We start from the raw sequence: 19219 nt of genomic DNA, 5'->3' as shown, positions 1-19219 counted from the left end.
GATAACAGTGACACTGTAATACTGCAACGCAAAGCACGGCTCAAGATCCTTATTGTCATTGCAGAGATGGAAGATGGCATTCTGTCCAAACAGCCTTTCTTACAAAACAAAGATTCATGAAAAAAAACAAAAAACTGTAAATACACAGTTACAGTAAAAATGTATACCTTACATGATGAAGAAGTTTGTCTGTAGAACAATATATAGCCTATATCAAAGTCTTTTAGACAGAAAATAAATCCAACAAGCAAAATTCAGGATCATTTTACAAAGTCATATTTATAATGGCAACACGGGACGACCAGATTACACTAAAGGCTAAACTGAAGGCATTTTGGTCTTAAAAACATGGAGGAGGGCATTTTGTTAGCTAGAAAAGGGGCCACTGGAATTTAGATGAAATATTACAAGAATAAAAACAAATACTAACAAAGCTTGTGAACTCTTACCTCAGGTGTAAAAGTTTATATGCAGTTACGTTTAATCGGATTTTCATTTGTTGGTTTTTATAGATACAGAAACTGTACCTTCCCACTTGTCAAGTGAGCTTTAATCAGTAATATATGTGTGCGTATCTCTGGACTATCCGAGTACCTGGGTGTCCCTGTCCTCGGTCTCAGATAAAAACTAAAATAAAATAATAGGAGCAAACGTCCTCTCTTACTACTCTTGAATCTTTCTTTACAAGTATGTCATATTTTACACTGTTTAACAATGGAAATTATAATTTATTTTGCAAATGCGTACATCACAAATTATTGTATATATTAACAGCATGTTATCAAAAAATATGTATGGCATCAGTTTAGAAAATGTGCAAAATAATTCTCATCCTTGCCTACCAGTTTAGAAAACATCACTTCTCCACTAATCACTGATTCTTCCCATACAGTAAATGAACTGATATAATATGGAGTTTTAACATGAAGCTATGATGCTTCGGAAAGCTGGATAGACTGCAGTTTGTATCACATTGTTTCGAGCCTTTTACAGCCCCACATTTAAGTCTCGATCTGCACTGACTTTGCACATTTTAATTGATGTATGAGGCACAGTTTGTAACTGTTTCATATTAAAAAGATACTTCTCGTTTTTTTTGTATTTTGCCATGTTTAGTGATGTTTTGTTTTAACCTTAAACCAGAAGACTGACTGTGCAGATTGTCTGTACAGTACCTATAACGGTTAATTGAATGTGTATCGAATAGGACACAGGCCTCGACCTTAACAATACAGTGGAAGAGTTCACAGTGAATCATCCTTCTCTAACCAAACCAACGCCTTCATAATAAAAGTCATGCATAGTCATGAGGGACACAGTAAAGTTCAGTAAAGACAATAAGGTAAAGGAATAGTTAGGGAGTAACAGACATCAACCAATCAGCTACCAGACATCATCATCATCATCTCTAAAAACAGTGATGTTGTTTTACTCCTTCATGAATGTATTAAAATAACTAAATATAAAGTAGATTTGGCTAAAAGAGTGTTCATGACTTAGGTAAGATAGTGTACGCTGCGAAACTATACAAATTTTCATTTTTGTTCTTGGTTGTCAGTCCCTTTCTGGTACTGTGGGAAATAACACTGTCGCAGGATGTTAAATCAAAAATCAGAAATCAAGGGTTTCAAAATAGTTTCAAACAGTTTTTTCACCATAACACATATTGGCTCTATGTTCCCGACCAGACAGGTTAATGTTACCTCTTTACTTTTACTGCGTTGTCTCCAATAAATGTCACTGCCATGTGCTTTTTATATTTAGAGAAATATCTGTTTCATGTTAAATACCAAACAAGATTTTTTTTCCGCCATAAGAAAAAAATTCAAATAATGCATTTCTCTTATGAATTCACCACAAAATAAATAGTGCACAGTTGGAGAAGGTCTGTTGTTTTAAAGCACATCATTACAGCAGGACAATACTTGCCAACCCACACCTTCGGTCAGATATACTGTAAATCATAAATGTGCATAAAGAAATCTCTGAAAGCACTGATGTGGTTTCAGCTCTGCAGTAAATGTGTTTATAATGAGCTTATTTCAGTGTATTAACCTGCATAATGAAGTGTAGTTTTTATTCACACACATTAACACTGTGTTATATTGTCACTCCAACCCTGTGAGTGCACAGCATTATTTTAGTCTAGCAATACTTTTTATTTGTTAATATACAGGCCGCTTCACTGAAATAAATCCATTATAAAGGCCCTGACACACCAACCCGATAATCGGCCGTTGGACAGTCTGGCGAGGTCAGTGACTCGAGTCTGTTCGGTGTGTTCCGTGCCGTCGTCCGTCGGAGGAGCTGTCGGCCTTCATTTTGGCCGACCTGACTTGCTGGCTCGGAGGGCGGGCAGTCGGACTCAATGACCAATCTGATTGGTGGAGCGCTAACCCGGAAATAATGAGCGGGATGAGTGACGAACGCCTCTCAAAATCTGACGAAAATCTTTTAAACTGACCTTTGTTGATCTGAAATGAAGACAGATTCAGCAACTGTATGGCCTATTTCTCTCTTAAAATGTTTTCAGAAACACGTTTCAGTGAACTATTTTCGTAAAATACGAGATCGTATTTCGAACAAGCCGCCATTATCGGTCAGCTGGAGAAGCCAGACCCACGTGACGCGTTGTCATTTCCGGTTAAAAAATTTTGTATTACGTCTCGCGCACTTGCAGAACGTACGCTCAAGTCAGCGTCGCTTCGGTGTGTTCCAAGGCACTTTTTGGACCTCGGGGAGCAGACTGATCAGTCCGACTGCCTTTACTGCTGACGGTCGGCTGTCGGATTGGTGTGTCAGGGCCTTTACACATTTCCATGAGGTGTTTGTCCCTTTTGCTGTTTTCCAGGTTAATGCTACTCACGTCCCTGCTCAGTCCGTGTTACTCTATTGCACAGGTTACAAATAGGAAAAACCCATATACATGATAATATTAACCAAATACAGTGACTGAGGTCTGTGTAAAGAAATTCTTCTCAACCTTGTAACCTAGTTCAGTTAGTGATAAGACACAAAAGCATGGGAAGTAAAGTGCATTGTAATAGCCTGTGTGTTGCTACATGTGGTGGAAACATCAGAGTGGTGTTGTAGAGGAAGTAGGGCCAGTAAACCTTTTCAATGTTTGTGTACCCGTTCTGCATGCATTAATGATTAATGGCAACAAAGTCATTGTATTTCTGTGTGAATGTAAACACTGGGAACAAAAAGGAAGAGGCATCAAAAAAAAGAAATGAGATATCTGAGAGCGATATTACGTCTATACAAAATATTGGCACATTATCTTATAAACAGTACGCTGGATGATAATCATGTTGTCTAAGAGTTACTACTTAAACAAATGAAGCATCCAGTCTTTTGTCTCATGTTTCACAGTATTAGAAGTACACTAATTGCCAAACACACCACCATTTTCCAATTGTAATAGCTCTCATCATGTCTCTCTTCTACAATGTGCTGCACTCTTTGTGTCGCTCATGAATGCCACTATAATCTCTTCTTTACTTGCAGTAACCCTACACGTTCCTGACCCCTGACCTTCCTCACACCTGCGTCTCCACGCCGCTCAGTTTAGGCATCAGGATACGTGGAGTCACCCCGGAGTTGAGGTCCCTCTCAAACTCCAAAAGCTGGCCCATGAAGTTTAGATTCGGGGACACTACTGGACGACGGCTCCGCACGTATTTGTAGGCATCCGTCATTGTCATGAGGGTGTGCTTCATAAGGTACGCGATGACAATGGTTGCAGAACGGGACACGCCTGCCTGGCAGTGTACCAACACTCCCTGTCCACTTTGATATGCCTCCTCTGTGGATGAGAACAACAAAACAGATGAGCTCAATTTTCTGAATTAAGTGAGTAAAAACTGTCTTAAAGGTCCCATATTATGCTCATTTTCAAATTCGTACTTGTATTTTAGGTTACTACTAAAACATGTTTACGTTCTTTAATGTTCAAAAAACACTTTATTTTTCTCCTACTGTCTGTCTGAATATACCTGTCTGAAATGCTCCGTGTTAGTGTCTACCGCTTTAAGCCCTCCTCCCTCTCTGCTCTGATTGGTCAGTGTTTCCAGGTCTTGATAATAAAAGCTGATAATGTTGCAGTTCAATGCATTCTTTTTCTTTTCTTGACTTGAAATCATCACTGAAATAAAACCCTCACAAGTACAACAATATATCAGAGGTGGGACTCTCACCAATGAACTCAAAAACCTCCTCAAAGTATTGTCGAAGGTTTTGCTTGCTGTTATCAGTGGCTGGCAGCCTTTTGTAGCGCAATCCAGAGTTGACGTGGTAGAGGGGCAGGTGTGTGGTCACGTTAACCACGTAGCCGATGTTGAGGCGCAGCAGCAGGTCCAGGTCCTGGGCGTCTCTCTCGTTCCCCAGAAACAGGAAGGGCAGGATGGGACTGATCACGGCGTTCTCCGCATCGGGAGTCATCGCGGTCTCATCGGACAGAGAAGCTGGCAAAGAAGACGAGAGCGGCAGAGAAAGGTGCACTGGAAGAAGACGAGACGGAGAAAAACTTTGTTTAACATTGTCTGCAGTCTGTGCAAACCAATTAGCAGTATTTATTGGCTATAAAAGAGGTCTGGCCATTAGCACTTTGATTTGAGTTGACATCTGCAGCATATAAGGGGAAAATACTGCTGAATGACATTCAACCCAATATGACCCAATTTTATGTCAGTGATTGCAGTGGAAAATGAGTTACTTCACAGATATTATGTATATGTTACCACTTAAGTGAATTGTAAGATATTCTTACTTCTGCTGTTCTCCTCATCTTGCTCTCTGTTAAGGGAGTTGAGGGCCAGGTGAAGGGACTGAGCTGACGGCAGGGAATGTCCTCCCTCCCTGTCTCTCTGCCAAGGTTTGGGTTTGATGAGTGTGCCAGGGGCAGACGGTGGAGGCGAAAACGACACAGGTGACGGTGGAGAGGCAGAGCTGGGAGAGGGGGAACGTGGATATGCTGCATCGCCGTCTTGCTCAATTCCTACATCCTCGGCTTTATTCAAGAGCCTCTTCAGCGAGCTCCGGCCATCGTCATACCCAGGTCCTGACCTGCGGCCCATAAAATCAAAGGCAGCCATTTTTCCCTGCTGAAGCCGGCGTCGGCCAGCACGGTCTGTTAGCTGAGACTGTGCATATTCCTGGAGGTTTTGACAGTCCAGGAGGGCAAGGCCTGTTCCGTTACTGCCATTTTGGGCCGGGGTTGCACAGGTCTTCCCAACTCCTACTCCCATCCCGGCACAGTGATTCTTTTGGGCTTTCGAATGGGTCATCTTCTTGGCCAGTTCTTCAGGCCAAATAGTACGCACGCTGTAGTCATCATCATCGGCTTGGAACATACCCATCGAATGAGCTGCTCCGATGCCTCTTCCGGGGGGTTTGTCTCTGCGAGGGTTAAATGTCACCACTATGGGGTCGCTGCTGCAGTAGCTGCAGGTGGAGCTGCCTGTCTGAGAGGCTTTGGGAATGCAGCCTGTGACGCAGCTCTGTATCGCCCGGAGAGGGGCCGAGGATGACAGCGGGGTACAGGGCAGGCACCCCCCCACCAGTTTTTTACGAAGGATAGCAGGACTCTCAAAGTTTCCGGCCTTGCCAGAGCAGGAGGCACAGCGGAGAGGTTTGAACAGGGTTGCTCGGCAGTCCGACACAGTGCTGTTAGAAGAGGAGGTGTTGGAGGTGGAGGCGGTGGAGAGACACCCACCCAGATTTCTTAGCCCCATTTCCTTGCCTCCTCTCTTCACTGCTCCGACATTATGAACACAAGAAAACGAGGTGGAAGAGCTTCCTCCACCTCCTTGGCAGCTAGCAGGGTGCCCCTTACACCCTCTGCATCTTACCAACCTCCAGCAGCCGCAACTGAATGGGTGGGTGCAGTCAATGGTGCAGGTATGGTCAGGGCTGGGAAACCCTCCAGCGTGGGAGGAGCTGGGGGACAGGGGTAGACCATGAAGAATGTGAGGGTGGAGATCCCTGGTGCGGGACGGGTGCGGCTGGCTGAGTTGCTGAAATGAGACTGGGACATGGGTGGGCTGGGAAGGAGGGGATGATGGATAGTGGGAGTTTAGTATGGAGGCATGGGGCACAGGGACGGAGTTTTGGTGGTAGGGCAGACTGTGACTATTTTGGCTTTGAGGGACAGTTCCCAGTTTGGAATTCTTATTGCGACCTACAGAGGGAAATTCCTGGTCACATCTGTTAAGAAAACTAGTGTTTTCCTTTTCACTCCTGAACTTATGCTGCTGCGCCTGAGCTGGGACAAATTGTAGGCCACCTTTGGGGGAAGATGACAGCTGAATATGGCGACTTCGCTGTGACTTGTGTTCAACACCACTTGGCCTCCCTGCAGTTCCACTTTTTCTCTCACATTGCCCTTGATCCAACTGTGAAGAGGCACATTTCCCTCTGCCACCCTTTACACTTCCACTGCGCCCTAAGGAGTTGCTGATTCCTCTTCCCCGTCCTCCTTTGTCCACCGTCACCCGGATATCAATAGTATGTGTGTGGGACGGCAGCCGTGGGCCAAGAGTTACTGTACCATTGCTATGGCAGTGGCTAGGAATGTGTCTGACACCTGCTGGGATGACAGGCTGGTCGCTCTTGAATTTCTGCACACGAGAGGATCTGCGCTTGCATTCCAGAGTCAGAGATTTACAGGAGGGTGGATAGAAATGGGACTGCAAAGGGTGGAAATGAGGAGGGTGTCCATTGGCAGAGCCTGATATTTGAGAGGAGTGCTGCTGGATGGTTTGTGGGGAAGCCTCACACAGGGCTACGTTTTTAGGGCGCTGAATGACCACTATGCGCTCATCAAGAGGGAGGGGAGGCATCTGGGTTCATGCAAAGCTGTCCAATGAGCAGGGAGAGAGAGACAGAAAGAGAGTAGTTATGAAATGAATTTCACAAACATTGGAAATGTGGGGCGCACTTTACTTTCCATCAGTTTAGACACAAACACCACATGCTGATGCAAAAGTATGAACATTGCCTTGCAGCTATGGAATATTTATGATACAGTGCTGATATATTGTATATAATGATATAGTACGTTACAATATTTTGAAATTCAATTTAAAAAGAATAAAGGTAAACTATTTGTGAAATGTAAAGTAAAACTCCAAATCAACCACAAGAATGACAACACATGTTGACAACAACAATAGATTATGTTTTGCGTGTTTTTGTAAGTCATGTCTAAGGCGTCTTTTGCAAAACACACACAGAACAAATACAAAACCAACAATGTTGCATCTCAGTTTTGACCATTAACATGTCACACATTTCCTTTCACATTCACATCCCACTGAGGTGCATGTTTGTAGTGATTATGTTTACCAAACCCATTTCAACATGCACATCACAGTCTTTTACCTGCTTATACCAGGGCCACTTGCCAGGCATTTAATGCTCATCTATATTTGTAGGACTTTGACATTTAAATTTGAACCTCTTTCCCTAGTAATATCATTACTATCAGGGCATACAATCCACAGGTGCAAGAGTGTGTACCTGTTTGCTGTTAGCAGCAAATAATCTCAGCTAATCCTAATGGCAGTGAGGCTTCTTAAAAGCTCTGTGACAAAAGCTGCATCAAATGAGCTGGAACAACCTTCATCTCTCTGATGGGTCCTCATTCTTAACAAGATGCATTCAGTCACATGAAAAGCCAAGCTAAGTCATGGCTGATAAGAAAAATAGCTAAATATACTGTAAAACTGCTGTGCAAGTTTACTGCTCTTGATGTAGAGGTTTTAAAACTACAAGCCCGTGTGTGTGAATGCTTCTGTGATGTGTACATGTATGTTTATGCACTACTTAAAATTGACAAAAATCGGCTGTCTTTGTACTGAAAAATAATACACTGACTCTCAAAAATGAGCTAATGGCTCAGTGGGATTCTTCACTTTAAATGTTTAATGCTGAAGAGCCATGTGAATATACCTGAAATGAACCACTTCCTGCTCCCAGCCATCTGTCCTGCCTCTGGAATAAACTAAATTAACCAAGTCCTTTGGGCCAATTAGAAATTAGCATTTGTCCAGGCCATGGCATAAACAGAAGGTCACCACGTACACAACAAAAGAACTCAGCTGGAGAGAAAGAGTTCTCACCGTGACCCAGCAAAAAGAGATCAACTGAATGTAGTTTATAAATATGCACTTTTTAATAAACTACATATCGAATTTATATTTGTATCATTAAATCGCCTTTTTGATCAATGTGAATAATAGCAGGCTGGTACAGTTACTACAGGACTTTAGACTTTACATTTTTATATTAATTCGGTACATTCATTATAAGGCTGCTCCAAACCAATGATTGTGGTTAAAATAAAAATCCACCCTCTGATGCACACACTGTTAAATACAATCAATATGAGATGTTCAGTGCACCCAGGAGTTGTTTTGGTTGAGTAAGGGTTAGGGTTACTTTAATTTAGTTTGTGCCACACCAGCGGCATGTTTGTAGGGGTGGCTATACAGGTCGATTGGGAGGACGTTACATGCATGCTAACATGCAAAACTAAGATAATAAACATTAAACTAAACATCAGCATCCTAGCATTTCCATTGTGAGCGTGTTAGCATGCTGACTTTAGCTTTCAGCTCCAAGCGCAGCCTAAATACAGACTTATAGAGCTGCTAGCATGGCTGTAGACTCTTTTAAACAGTTTACATTACAAAACATATTTTGTCATGTACTCCTAGTGATAACCAACATTGGGATGGAGGCAGAAATTTCATGTAAAACACATTTATCTGCATGACTAGATACCACTAGGGTAAGTGAGAAGATATTTAGATAAAGCCACCCTTTAAACTCCACAGTAGATGAGGTGGAGATTTACCAACCTTGAATAACATTGTTCAGATTTAGCCACCAAACAACAAACTAGCCTGTTATTGGTAATTTTCACATAGCTGTTTTTCAACTATGTTTGTTAAGGTGGATTTAAATTTTAACCATAAGCCCTTCAAGTCATATTTATCAAGAATCTCTCAGGGAGTGGAATACTAAAAAGTTAAAAGGAACAGATACTGAGGAAAACACTGGCTGACAGAAACAAATGGGTAGAGAGAAAATACAGGGGGACAGATAATAACGTGACACTGTAAACCACAGACTACAGGGGAGGAAGGAACATGTCAAAAATAATCTGGGAATGCCTTCAGTCCCAACACAACACAGATACCGACCCATGGAGAAAGCAAACCACGCTCCAGTGTCCCCATGCCTATATCCACGCACAGAGTCTGGTGATGGTATCCTCATCTTTTTTTCCTTTTTCAGCCTTGCCTGTGGTGGAGGGGGTTGGGGGGTTACAATGACCCAGTTTTATCATGGTGGAAGTCACTATCACTCTGATCACTTTTCTCTCACGCACTGTAAACTGCAGGCTGGCTAGTGGCCTTTTCACTCACTCATAGTCAAAGCTTCAGCAGACAGTAAGGACCACACAAAAGTGATTCCCTTTTGAAATTTCACTGCCATATGTTACGTCACAGCAAGAATACAATATAAAGCACTACAGACTATAGTGAAGCATTACTCTGGAAACACTACACCATCTGATGGGCTAATTACTGGGACAATAAAAGTTTCTGTGTTTCAGCATTCCTACATACAGTCCAATGTGCAACAATGTACAGTCCTCAGCTGCTGCAAGATATGTATAAGGCTTATAAAGTACTTTGCATTTTTCCTCAAGTTTCATGAGGTTTTTTCATTAATTGATGCTCAGTTGTTGTGACAGAAATTGTCTGGTGCATGTATCTGCCTGTGCTGTGACTGCACATCTGTAATGTAATGTTTTACATTTATATAACAGCCAGAGTTATTAGTTGCTTTTCAGATTAAGATATTACATAGAAATATGTATGATACACAAACAAGCAGTGTCTGGTTGGGGCACCTTGTCTCATTTCAGATGTCTGTGAGTTGTTAGCAGTGCCACAAAAGAGACATTTCCCTTCTAATTTTCTCTGTTGAAATTATCTAGTATTTCACAAAAAGCAAAGATTACAGAAAAGGCCAAAACATGGAAACAGATTTGTGCATCAGAACCTTTAACCCCCGTTCTTTCCTGTCCCATTAAGTATGTCATCATTTGTATAGTGATCCTTTGGAGGGTGAACCCCTAGGTTGGGAACCACTGGATTTAACCTAACTTTATATAAAGTAGTTAAAACTAGTTCTACCTCAAGAAGCGACAACAGTTAAGGCTACAGTACACATTAGTGTATTAACTATCAAACAATCTTATTTATATATATAGTCACAGGGGATATTTTTAGGTAGAATGAGTAATTTTACATTTGATTCCTAAGTACCTTTGCAGATAGTACTTTTGTACTTTTAATGCAGGAGTTTTACATTGTTCCATTGGTATTTTTTTGAGTTCTTCTTCTACCACTGGTCGTGTCAGTTATGGTGATCTGGTTTTGTAGGACTTTTGGTTAAGGACAATTGAAATGTTGACCGAACAAGACAATGTTGAGAATTATATTATATATATATATATATATATATATATATATATATATATATATATATATATATATATATATATATATATATATATATATATAATATCCTGTCATCTCTGTGCATCTGTTCACTGGACCTGAGGGCAGACTGCTGCAGCTAGCGACAGGATCCACCTAGGAGAATAAAACTGTAAAATGGTGTGCGTACTGTTGATTAGGAGGTTAATTAAAATGGTGTTTAATTACCTGTGTTCATGTGAAATCCCTCCAGTTGGTCGTTCTTTCTAACACATTAATGGAATCTGATAAAAGGCTGTAAGCTACCTGCTCTGCCAACATACACATGCTGAATACTGTTGTCTGCAGTGATTGTCTTTCAAAAATGCCTCAATTTGCTTCACTTGGAAGTTGCAGCCAAACAGTACAAAGTGTATAGATTTGATCGTTTTCATTATTGCCCCCTTGATAATAGTTCCAATTACCAGATCCCAGAACGGAGATAGCAGCCAATCTGACAGCTCCAAAAAACACAACAGAGAGAGAAAAAAGTATCTCTGCTCAGTTTAATGGTCAAAATGTATGTCTCATGAGTGCGGGGGCTGTCAGACATTCTGTGATGTATAACTGTAATACTGTAGACCAGGGGTCCTTAACTGAAAGAGAGATGGGTCAGGGACTCCCTACTACATATTGTATAAAATTAAGTTGCATATTAATCTGGGCCTACAATAACGTGTGGGCGGCCTTAAGCCTTAATACATACCTTTTTTGCATAGACTACTAAACTATTCAAAAAGCCTAATAATTATTGGCATGATTTTATAAATCATGTTTTAATGTTAAGCATACATGTGGCACAGTGAATCTTTAGGATGAACTGTATCTGTGGATGCCTTAGTGACTACCTTATATACACCAGTAAGCAGTAGGGATTTATATTTGCTAATAATATGTTGGATTCATGTTAAGACTTTTTACATTTTACTTTTTTTTTTTTAAATTAACAATAACTTGGAGGCCCCCCTGCATTGACCCCCTGTTGAAGATCTCTGTTGTAGACTATTGCCAGGCTACAACCTAGCACAATAAGATGCTATGTTTATTTATGTGAATGCGTTATGAGCTCCTTTCAGAAGAACTGAGGCACAACAGCCACTGAGGATCCTGTATGAAAGTTCTGACAGAGTTATTACTGGATGTATTAATATTTAAGGAAAAGGCTAACGTATGCTAAGTTTTGCAGTCACGGTAGCTGCTTCAGAATTCGAGCACATGAAAGTGTAAATTCAAACTTGCATGGATAAAACAAAAAGAGGAGTGCCACTCAGTTCCTGTTAAGCGAGAGCTGCATGAGCCCATGGGGGAGATCACGACACCCTCCCTCGGCTCACTGCTTCCCCACCAGCAGAATGAAGATAACAGCTTCACAGGCATAAGCCAGAGAGAGGAGAGCGGTACACATGCTAATGTTTTTTTTTTTTTTTTCCAGATGATTAAACTCTTTCCCAAACACCTGAGCAAAACCTGAAATACAAAAAAAAGTTATAATTTGCTTGCCTGACTTGCCTGACCCAATGTATGACTTATAGTAGACTATAAAGAATCTGTGTGCATCTCCAGCTGCAGAGGCAGTGCAGTGAGTGTATTTTGGGACAAGCTGTTGAGGGGGCTGATGTTTTTGGGAACAGATGGTTGTCTGGCTGTTCAAGATTGATGGCGATCTCCCTGTTCCCACTCTCCGCCGTGGCTTTATGCAGCTCCTTCATCAAAAGGCACCTGACAGCCAAACACCCACGCAGCAAAGTGGACAGCACCTGAGCAAAAACTAAGCAATAATGTGAGGATGTGCAGCTCAATTACTGGCTTGTAAAATTGCTTTAGTTTGAGAATATCTTCCTCTGCTGCATGAACAAGATTCTTTTTCCTCACAGTAAAAAAAAAAGGCTTCTTGAGATAGTGGATGGGCGGAAAATTAGTCATCAGAGTCACTTGTTTCCAGAGGCTGATGAGCAGGCCGTTTCTGTCAGAGGACAATCCACATCTCCACATTTTTGCTTGCGTTTGGCACAAAATGACAGGAGGCGGTCCACTTCTCTCTTTATATGGTCATCCACACACATAACTAAACTGACAGATGGACCAGAGCCAGAGCTGTGGGCACTAAGGAGAAAGGCGCTAGGATGTTCACAATAATATAGCTAACAGCATTGAGGGTCAAACAGCTGGTGTCACAGATCCTACAGGAGATTCTTCATCCACACACAGACTCAGCTGCTGTGGAGCTGCTGATGTGACTGAAAATCAATGAACAGGTTTCTGCAGAGAAGACCGCCGTGTCAACGTGTAAAAAAAGTGTGTTGATGGATTTGTGCTGTCAGCAAACTGACAAGGGTCACTGACCGACTCTGCTAAGCTAAGCTAAGAGGAATATAACAGGCGCTGGAAGGCCTTAACAGTGTCTCAGGTGTTGCTGGCCTCTAGCCACTGCAACCTTGTTATGTGATCGTAATAAAACTAATTGCACGTAAAATGTATGCGAAAATTGGTAAATCAATAACACAATAAATTCTGCTGATTATTACATAACTAGATGGGCCAAATAATGCAATTATACAATGTCAGAACAGTGCAGTTGAAACCACAACTACTTTGGCTTATGAATAAGGAAACATGACATAACATATGAATTAAAGGGGCTGTACTCGAAATACTGAAAATAATTTAGTCTGGGCTGGGAATGCCTCCACACGGTTCTCTTCAGAGTTTGATTGACATTCAGAGTCTGGGCCAGGAATGGCTGCACACGGCTCTCACCTCTGACGTGACAAGCAAACATGGAGCTGCTGAGCAGTAATGGCGGCAGCTAGCACTGCTAGCCGTGTGCTGCTCTGGCTGAACTGATGTACATTGCTGGAATAAAGCCTGACATCTGGTGCGGAATGTCCCTCCCCATCCGCTGTCTCCGCTATCTATTTTGCAAGGTCACCATTTCTGCACCTGGTGTTTAGCCCAGCCCAGGACAGTTGTGAGAAAATAATACAAACAAGCCAGAGTGTTTTTCGCCCCTATCCCAGAATAGACAAGTGGTGTGGCCAGACCATACTCCAGCACTGACACTAACTGTGGAGATAGATCTGGCTCTTCACTGCGCACTACCCAGGCCAGACCTCCGTGGGATATCGGTGCTCATGTGGAGCTCATACACTGATCAGCGGATCACAAAGGGAGAGAGGGTGGAGGAAACGGGGATCGGGGAACAGCGCTACAGCTACAAAGGCTACAGTGCAAACAGAGCATTAGTTAACTCCATGGTTAGCTCACACTCACTGGGGCAACCTGGCTTCCACGGGATCGCTGTGCTCATCAGTGCTAACATTTACTGTCCTGAGCAGAACGCCGGTGTTATCAGTGGGTAACCTCCGTATGAGCACCGATATCCTGTACAAGCTCAGCCTGGGCAGCATGCAGTGCATAGCGGCCACGAGTCGCTGGCGATCAGCCAGCCTGCGAGACATAACGCGTACAACCTATCCTCATTCTCAGGTCGTCAAATACAAACGGCAATGGGAGGGACTCACATGCACTAACATGCACGTGAGGTCGGACCGGCTATCAAAACAAAGAACAGTGAAGCTCAGATTACAACACACGCTGAAGGAGTGTGACTTAATTCTCTGCTCAGGACGCCATTACGCCACTATATCTTTACATAGCAAACATTTGTTTACTGCTATATCAATGTTCTAAATGATCAAGTACAACCCCTTTAGAAAGCTTCAGAGGTGCTGGTAGGCAGATGTTGTTTTACCTTTGCACAGAGCCAGGCTGGCTTCTTCCCCTTGCTGATTGAAAATAACCTGTGTGAGCTGTCTTGAGTCACTTAATAATTTAACCTGATCACTTGATTGATGAGGAACTAAAGGAAAAATAAATGGAAGTTGTTCCTTTTGTGGTTTCATGTGGTGGTCGTTTTCTTAATCTTCAGGAATGTGCACTTGTGCACAGACTTACAGATGTAATGCTGAGACTGACATAGAGCAGATACAAATAACGTAAGTAAGTAAAAGAGCCTTCAGGTACAGTATAAGCAAATGTTGAAATAGAAATACTTTCCTTGCCTGCACAGATGCTGACATCAGATAACAAGCTAATTCACAAATCAGCAGAGAAACAGAAAATGAGCACGCTTATCAGGATTTAAACACTCGAGCATGATTTGGCATCAAAATGTAAAAAGTCAAACATCAGAAAACTCTATGATGTATTGCTTATCACTGGAAATCCATTTGCCTGACCACCAAAGCTTTGTGGGTAGCATGCAAATTAGTACCAAATTGACAAATGAGGTTAAAGTCTGCTTCTAAGAATTACAAAGACTCTGCACAGCATTGCAGTGTGTCTTGACACTGGTGTCACAGCCGCATGTATAGTCTACCTTGTAACACCCACCAGTGTGGAAATGTTAACTGTTACTGCGGTAGAATGGGTTGTAGATGGAAAAAGGTGGCAGAGAGTGAAGCGCCTTCTGCCCATCACAAATATGATATGAATTATAATGACTACTAAAACACCCTGTACAGATAGCTGCTTGCCAAACTGAGCCAAAATCTAATTAGAATGAGATATCCCACCCCAAACTTCTATAACTCGAGCCATTCATTTACAACAGAAAGAATATAATATGCATGTTGTTTGTCTTTGTGTGAACATCAAGTGCTTCTGACAGAATTGAGTATGATCAGCTATATCTATATACAGATCATATAATTAATCAGTTATATTCATACTGCAGCTCTCAGATGAATGTGGTAACAAAGCTTTGGGAGACAGATCTAAGATCTAAAGCATGTATTTTATGTTTACATGTCAGGTGTTTCTTTAATAACTTAAGGAACATCTCAAAACAAATTTGAAATGATTTGAAGATAGTGTCACATACATACAAAGTGAAATTAATACATTGCCCAACTAAGTGGAGTTGGACAACAGAAAAAAAGGACCAAATAAAGAGAATTAAAGAGAATGTGGACTGAAAACATTATGACTCACACTCTATCGGGCTTAAGTCACACATCTAATGATGTAAAATTTACTTGGGACAAAGGGAAATGACTTGCAACTTGAAGTCCTGCATAATGTAATGACTTGGTTGTGACTCAGATGCCCAAATGAGAGTGTTTAGTCAACAATACCATGATAATGTTACAATAATGACACACAAAGATGCGCCTTGTGTTGATGACTAAGCATTCTTAAATTTGACTTTGCATAATGTCTAAAATGTCTAATATACTGGTGTATTGCTAAATGTGTTTTTCAATGTAATCTGCTTTGTTTCACTGTCTCATAAGAGCTCACACCACTACAGGCTACTGAGGGGAAGTCAAAATAATTACATCACCTTATCTCCACAGTCAGCGGACAGAAAGTGATGGAAGCAACTGCACAAACTGGCCAATCAGAGGGCAGCGTGATAGGGAACATTGAGCTATCTCCTCCCCCTCCACTATTCAGTCAAACTGATTTAACACTGAGATTGATACCTGACTTTAAGGACATACAGTATCATACAGTGCAGTATCATAGATCATGATCCCCACACATCCATGGATAGGCAATTGTTATTTTTATTGCTTTATTTTATAGGAGATAAAATGGGATTGGTGGCACTTTGGTTGCTGAGCTATATTTTTTCAGGGTGGCCCAGATTTCCTGCCTATGCTACATTTTAGACATATTCTATAATAAAATATTTGAATCAAATAGAAAACCAATCAGTAACAGACAGCACCTCTAACAGCACAATTGTTTTAAATAAGAGCTATGCCTGCACAATTTCATGGCACATTTTTATGTTAAAAAATAAGACCTCTGTTCAATTTAATAATCCGGAAATAGAATACTAAGAATAGAAAGTGACAAAAGCAGCTTGGGGAAAGGTTTTGAGGTTGGTTGGGATTTGAGCTCTCTGTCACCTAAAGATAAGAAGAACAGTAATGTGCCTTGAATATATTTTAAAATCTTTGAAGAATTATCTCTTTAAAAAGCACACTGTCATGGTTAATGATTGCTATGTAGTCAGCTGATGGTGGAAACCCCAGATCTTAACACCACCAAATGTAATGCTTGTGCCAAGGTGTTTCTGTCCACCAAATGTCCTCCCAAACTGTAAATGTTGGACATGCTGGATCTTGCAAACAAAAAAAAGACAGGCAGGAAACACATTGAGATTAATTGGTGGAGACAACAACTGAACAAACGTGGTCTAATATTACACACTGTGCTCTGTTGCAGAATTTAATCCATGTTTGTTTCAGAGTGTATTTTGATCTGAACCAGGGAAGGAGTTACAGTACTGCTTTGTAAGAATCCAGAAACTTGTTGGATGGAGCAGGCACAGGGCCAATGTGCCAAGTCCCCCAAACATATTGTCCCCTGCAGGCCTTTCCCCTCAGAAAAATAACACCAAAAACAATCTGACACTATTCTATATGACAGAAGGTTGCTCAACTTGAACAAAACAATCAACAGCAACATCTGTTAGTTGCAGTGTGGTATAACAGCATTCTGTTTTTATCCTCCCCTCTGGAATTTATGCAAGATCATCTTCATATAATTGTAGAAAACCTCCAAGAAAGTATGAGTATGTGCATGAAAACAACAACACAGGAAAACCCTGAGGCGTCCGGCCTGCAGCATAATCATTTAGAAGAAGGGATGCTTAACGAAATTATCATTATTAATGGTGGGAAAGTGATTTAAAGGTTAAATGCTAATCGGATCATTTTAATTTCAATAATTTATCTTTCAACTTAACTTCTCTGGCACGGCTCACAAATAATTCATCCACTGTCTACCTGCTCATTCCTTTTAGTCACAAAAGACTATCCAGGCATAGGGATAGTCATCTCAAAGTAATGTCCATACCTGTATATTTTATTAATATATTTCACACATAGCTTGTATTTTAGGGTTTATCCTTTCTCCTCCCTGAATTTCTACCTTTGCAGTCATGTAGAATGTAAGATCTGATGATGCACTGTATCTTTCCTGAGAGATTCAAAGTCAATTTAATTATTATTCCATTGAAACATTAAACTGTCACCGGAAATGGCTGCCTATGGTTTTATGCGGGGGAAAGCATTGAGTCAACTCTACAGTCTATAGTTTCAGGCCAGAGAAATTTAAATCTGAACTAAAAGCAGCTTCAGACAGTGAGCTGCAGAGTGGGGTGATTAGTCTACACTACACTACCTGTCACCTTACCTTTAAAAATTTTGAATTGGTCTGTATGTCCCTACACCACTTGGTCTTCCTGCAAATGCACTGCAGTGATTCTTCTGTGTATGTGTCTTGCTTGTAAAGTTAGTGGCTCTACATGAACAAGCTGCCCGCCTCACACTACCCATAGTCTCACCATGTTTTTTTTCTACTTTTCTAAGAAAATACAATTAGTAAGCTTCAACCAAAAATACACTGTGTGTTTGATCCATATGGAGCCTTCCAAATCGCTCTCATCAGTCAGTTACATATGTGTGTGTTGGCTCCTTTATCTCTGCACATCCTTTTACTTACATCGCCCTTTGTCTCTGCTGGATATGTGCACAGCAGACAATGTTGACATAGAATAGAGGATTGTATGTCAATAAATCACTTTCTGATGCTCTTTTAAAGAATGTGCTCACATGCTGCACATCTCTCCAGTTCTGCCACTCACCGGCTCTTTGTAGCATCTCAACGGCACCACCGCAAGCAGAAATAAACCAGCTATTCATTTTTACATTCATCCTCTGCATTGTTGTTTATAGTGGCTGTTCTGCAGGCCAATCATTTCACATCTATTAGAACCTGTCTATACAGTCGCTAGATGGCGCACTGCCTAATTTCTCTGTATTTTTAATCGCATCTTCGCTGCACATGAACCTTTACCATGATGACAAATAAAGCTGATGTGGGCGACAGCCAGGACCCGGGCCAGCAGGCCTGCCTGGACCTTCACTTAAAGCCTACTCACTCTGATCAAGTTTGGATGTGTATAATTTGGGTTCATTTGTTGTTCTATACTCGGCTCTTTCACATGGCTGCAGTTATTTAAATCTCCATAAATAATACACGCTTATTATCGATTACAATCATAACGGAGCTCCTTCGAGCGGCGGTGAATAACACGAGGGTGCATTACATGCTTTTAATATGTGGCGGTAGTAAATTAAAAATCCATGAAGCCATTAGTGCTGTAAGCTAAAGCTGACCAACACGTAGTGCTGTGACAGGCAGCCGCTGCACTGAACACAGCCTGCTGATGGGGTGCTCACAGGCTGCAGGCCGACCGGACCGACCGCCGCGATAAGTAACGCTACTACAAATAAACATCACTTACATCAAGCCTGGCAGTCCCGTAGTGTTTTCATCATTTATGCGCAGAGGTATGAGGAATCCTCATGTCTGTAGTGGCCCGAGTAGCACGACCGGCTGCGTTGGTATTGTCCAGATGTGTAACACCTTCTCTGCCTGCTCGTTTGTTCATGTATTTAAAACAAAACAAAAAAAATATGTATAAAAAAAAAGAGCTGGCTGGAATAGAAGATGCACAGCTCTGCCGGACTTGAGATAAACACATATATAACTACATGTCATCAGGAGTGCTTGGCTAACTCAGCTGGCGTCACGTCTGAGCGTGTGTCACTCTGAGCTGCGATGCGTGTGTGTGAGGAGACAGA

At 41.6% G+C, this 19219-nt stretch overlaps 1 protein-coding gene and 1 long non-coding RNA gene across 3 annotated transcripts in view; one reads left to right on the top strand and one right to left on the bottom strand.

Annotated features, from left to right (window-relative positions):
* LOC118493004 overlaps window positions 1-4112 on the top strand; it is a 14123-nt gene extending 10011 nt beyond the window's left edge. Inside the window, exon 2 of the long non-coding RNA XR_004894938.1 lies at window positions 3511-4112. This is a non-coding gene — a long non-coding RNA (uncharacterized LOC118493004). The remainder of the gene's footprint in view (window positions 1-3510) is intronic.
* Window positions 2814-19219, bottom strand: si:dkey-175m17.7. Of its 2 annotated transcripts, XM_035990988.1 has the most exons (5): window positions 18880-19219; window positions 9210-9309; window positions 4772-6858; window positions 4200-4502; window positions 2814-3808 (listed from the first exon to the last, which is right to left on the bottom strand). In XM_035990988.1, exons 3-5 carry the CDS (start codon window positions 6840-6842, stop codon window positions 3543-3545), a joined length of 2640 nt encoding a protein of 879 aa, XP_035846881.1. In that variant the 5' UTR covers window positions 6843-6858; window positions 9210-9309; window positions 18880-19219; the 3' UTR covers window positions 2814-3542. The 2 variants fall into 2 exon arrangements, with proteins under 2 accessions (XP_035846881.1, XP_031166890.1); XM_031311030.2 differs by lacking the exon at window positions 9210-9309 and having other exon boundaries at window positions 18880-19218.

The sequence above is a fragment of the Sander lucioperca genome, chromosome 13, assembly GCF_008315115.2.
Source record: "Sander lucioperca isolate FBNREF2018 chromosome 13, SLUC_FBN_1.2, whole genome shotgun sequence".
Classification (NCBI taxonomy): Eukaryota; Metazoa; Chordata; class Actinopteri; order Perciformes; family Percidae; genus Sander; species Sander lucioperca.
The sequence above is the reverse complement of the archived record's forward strand: the minus strand, read 5'-3'. Positions and strand labels throughout refer to the sequence as shown.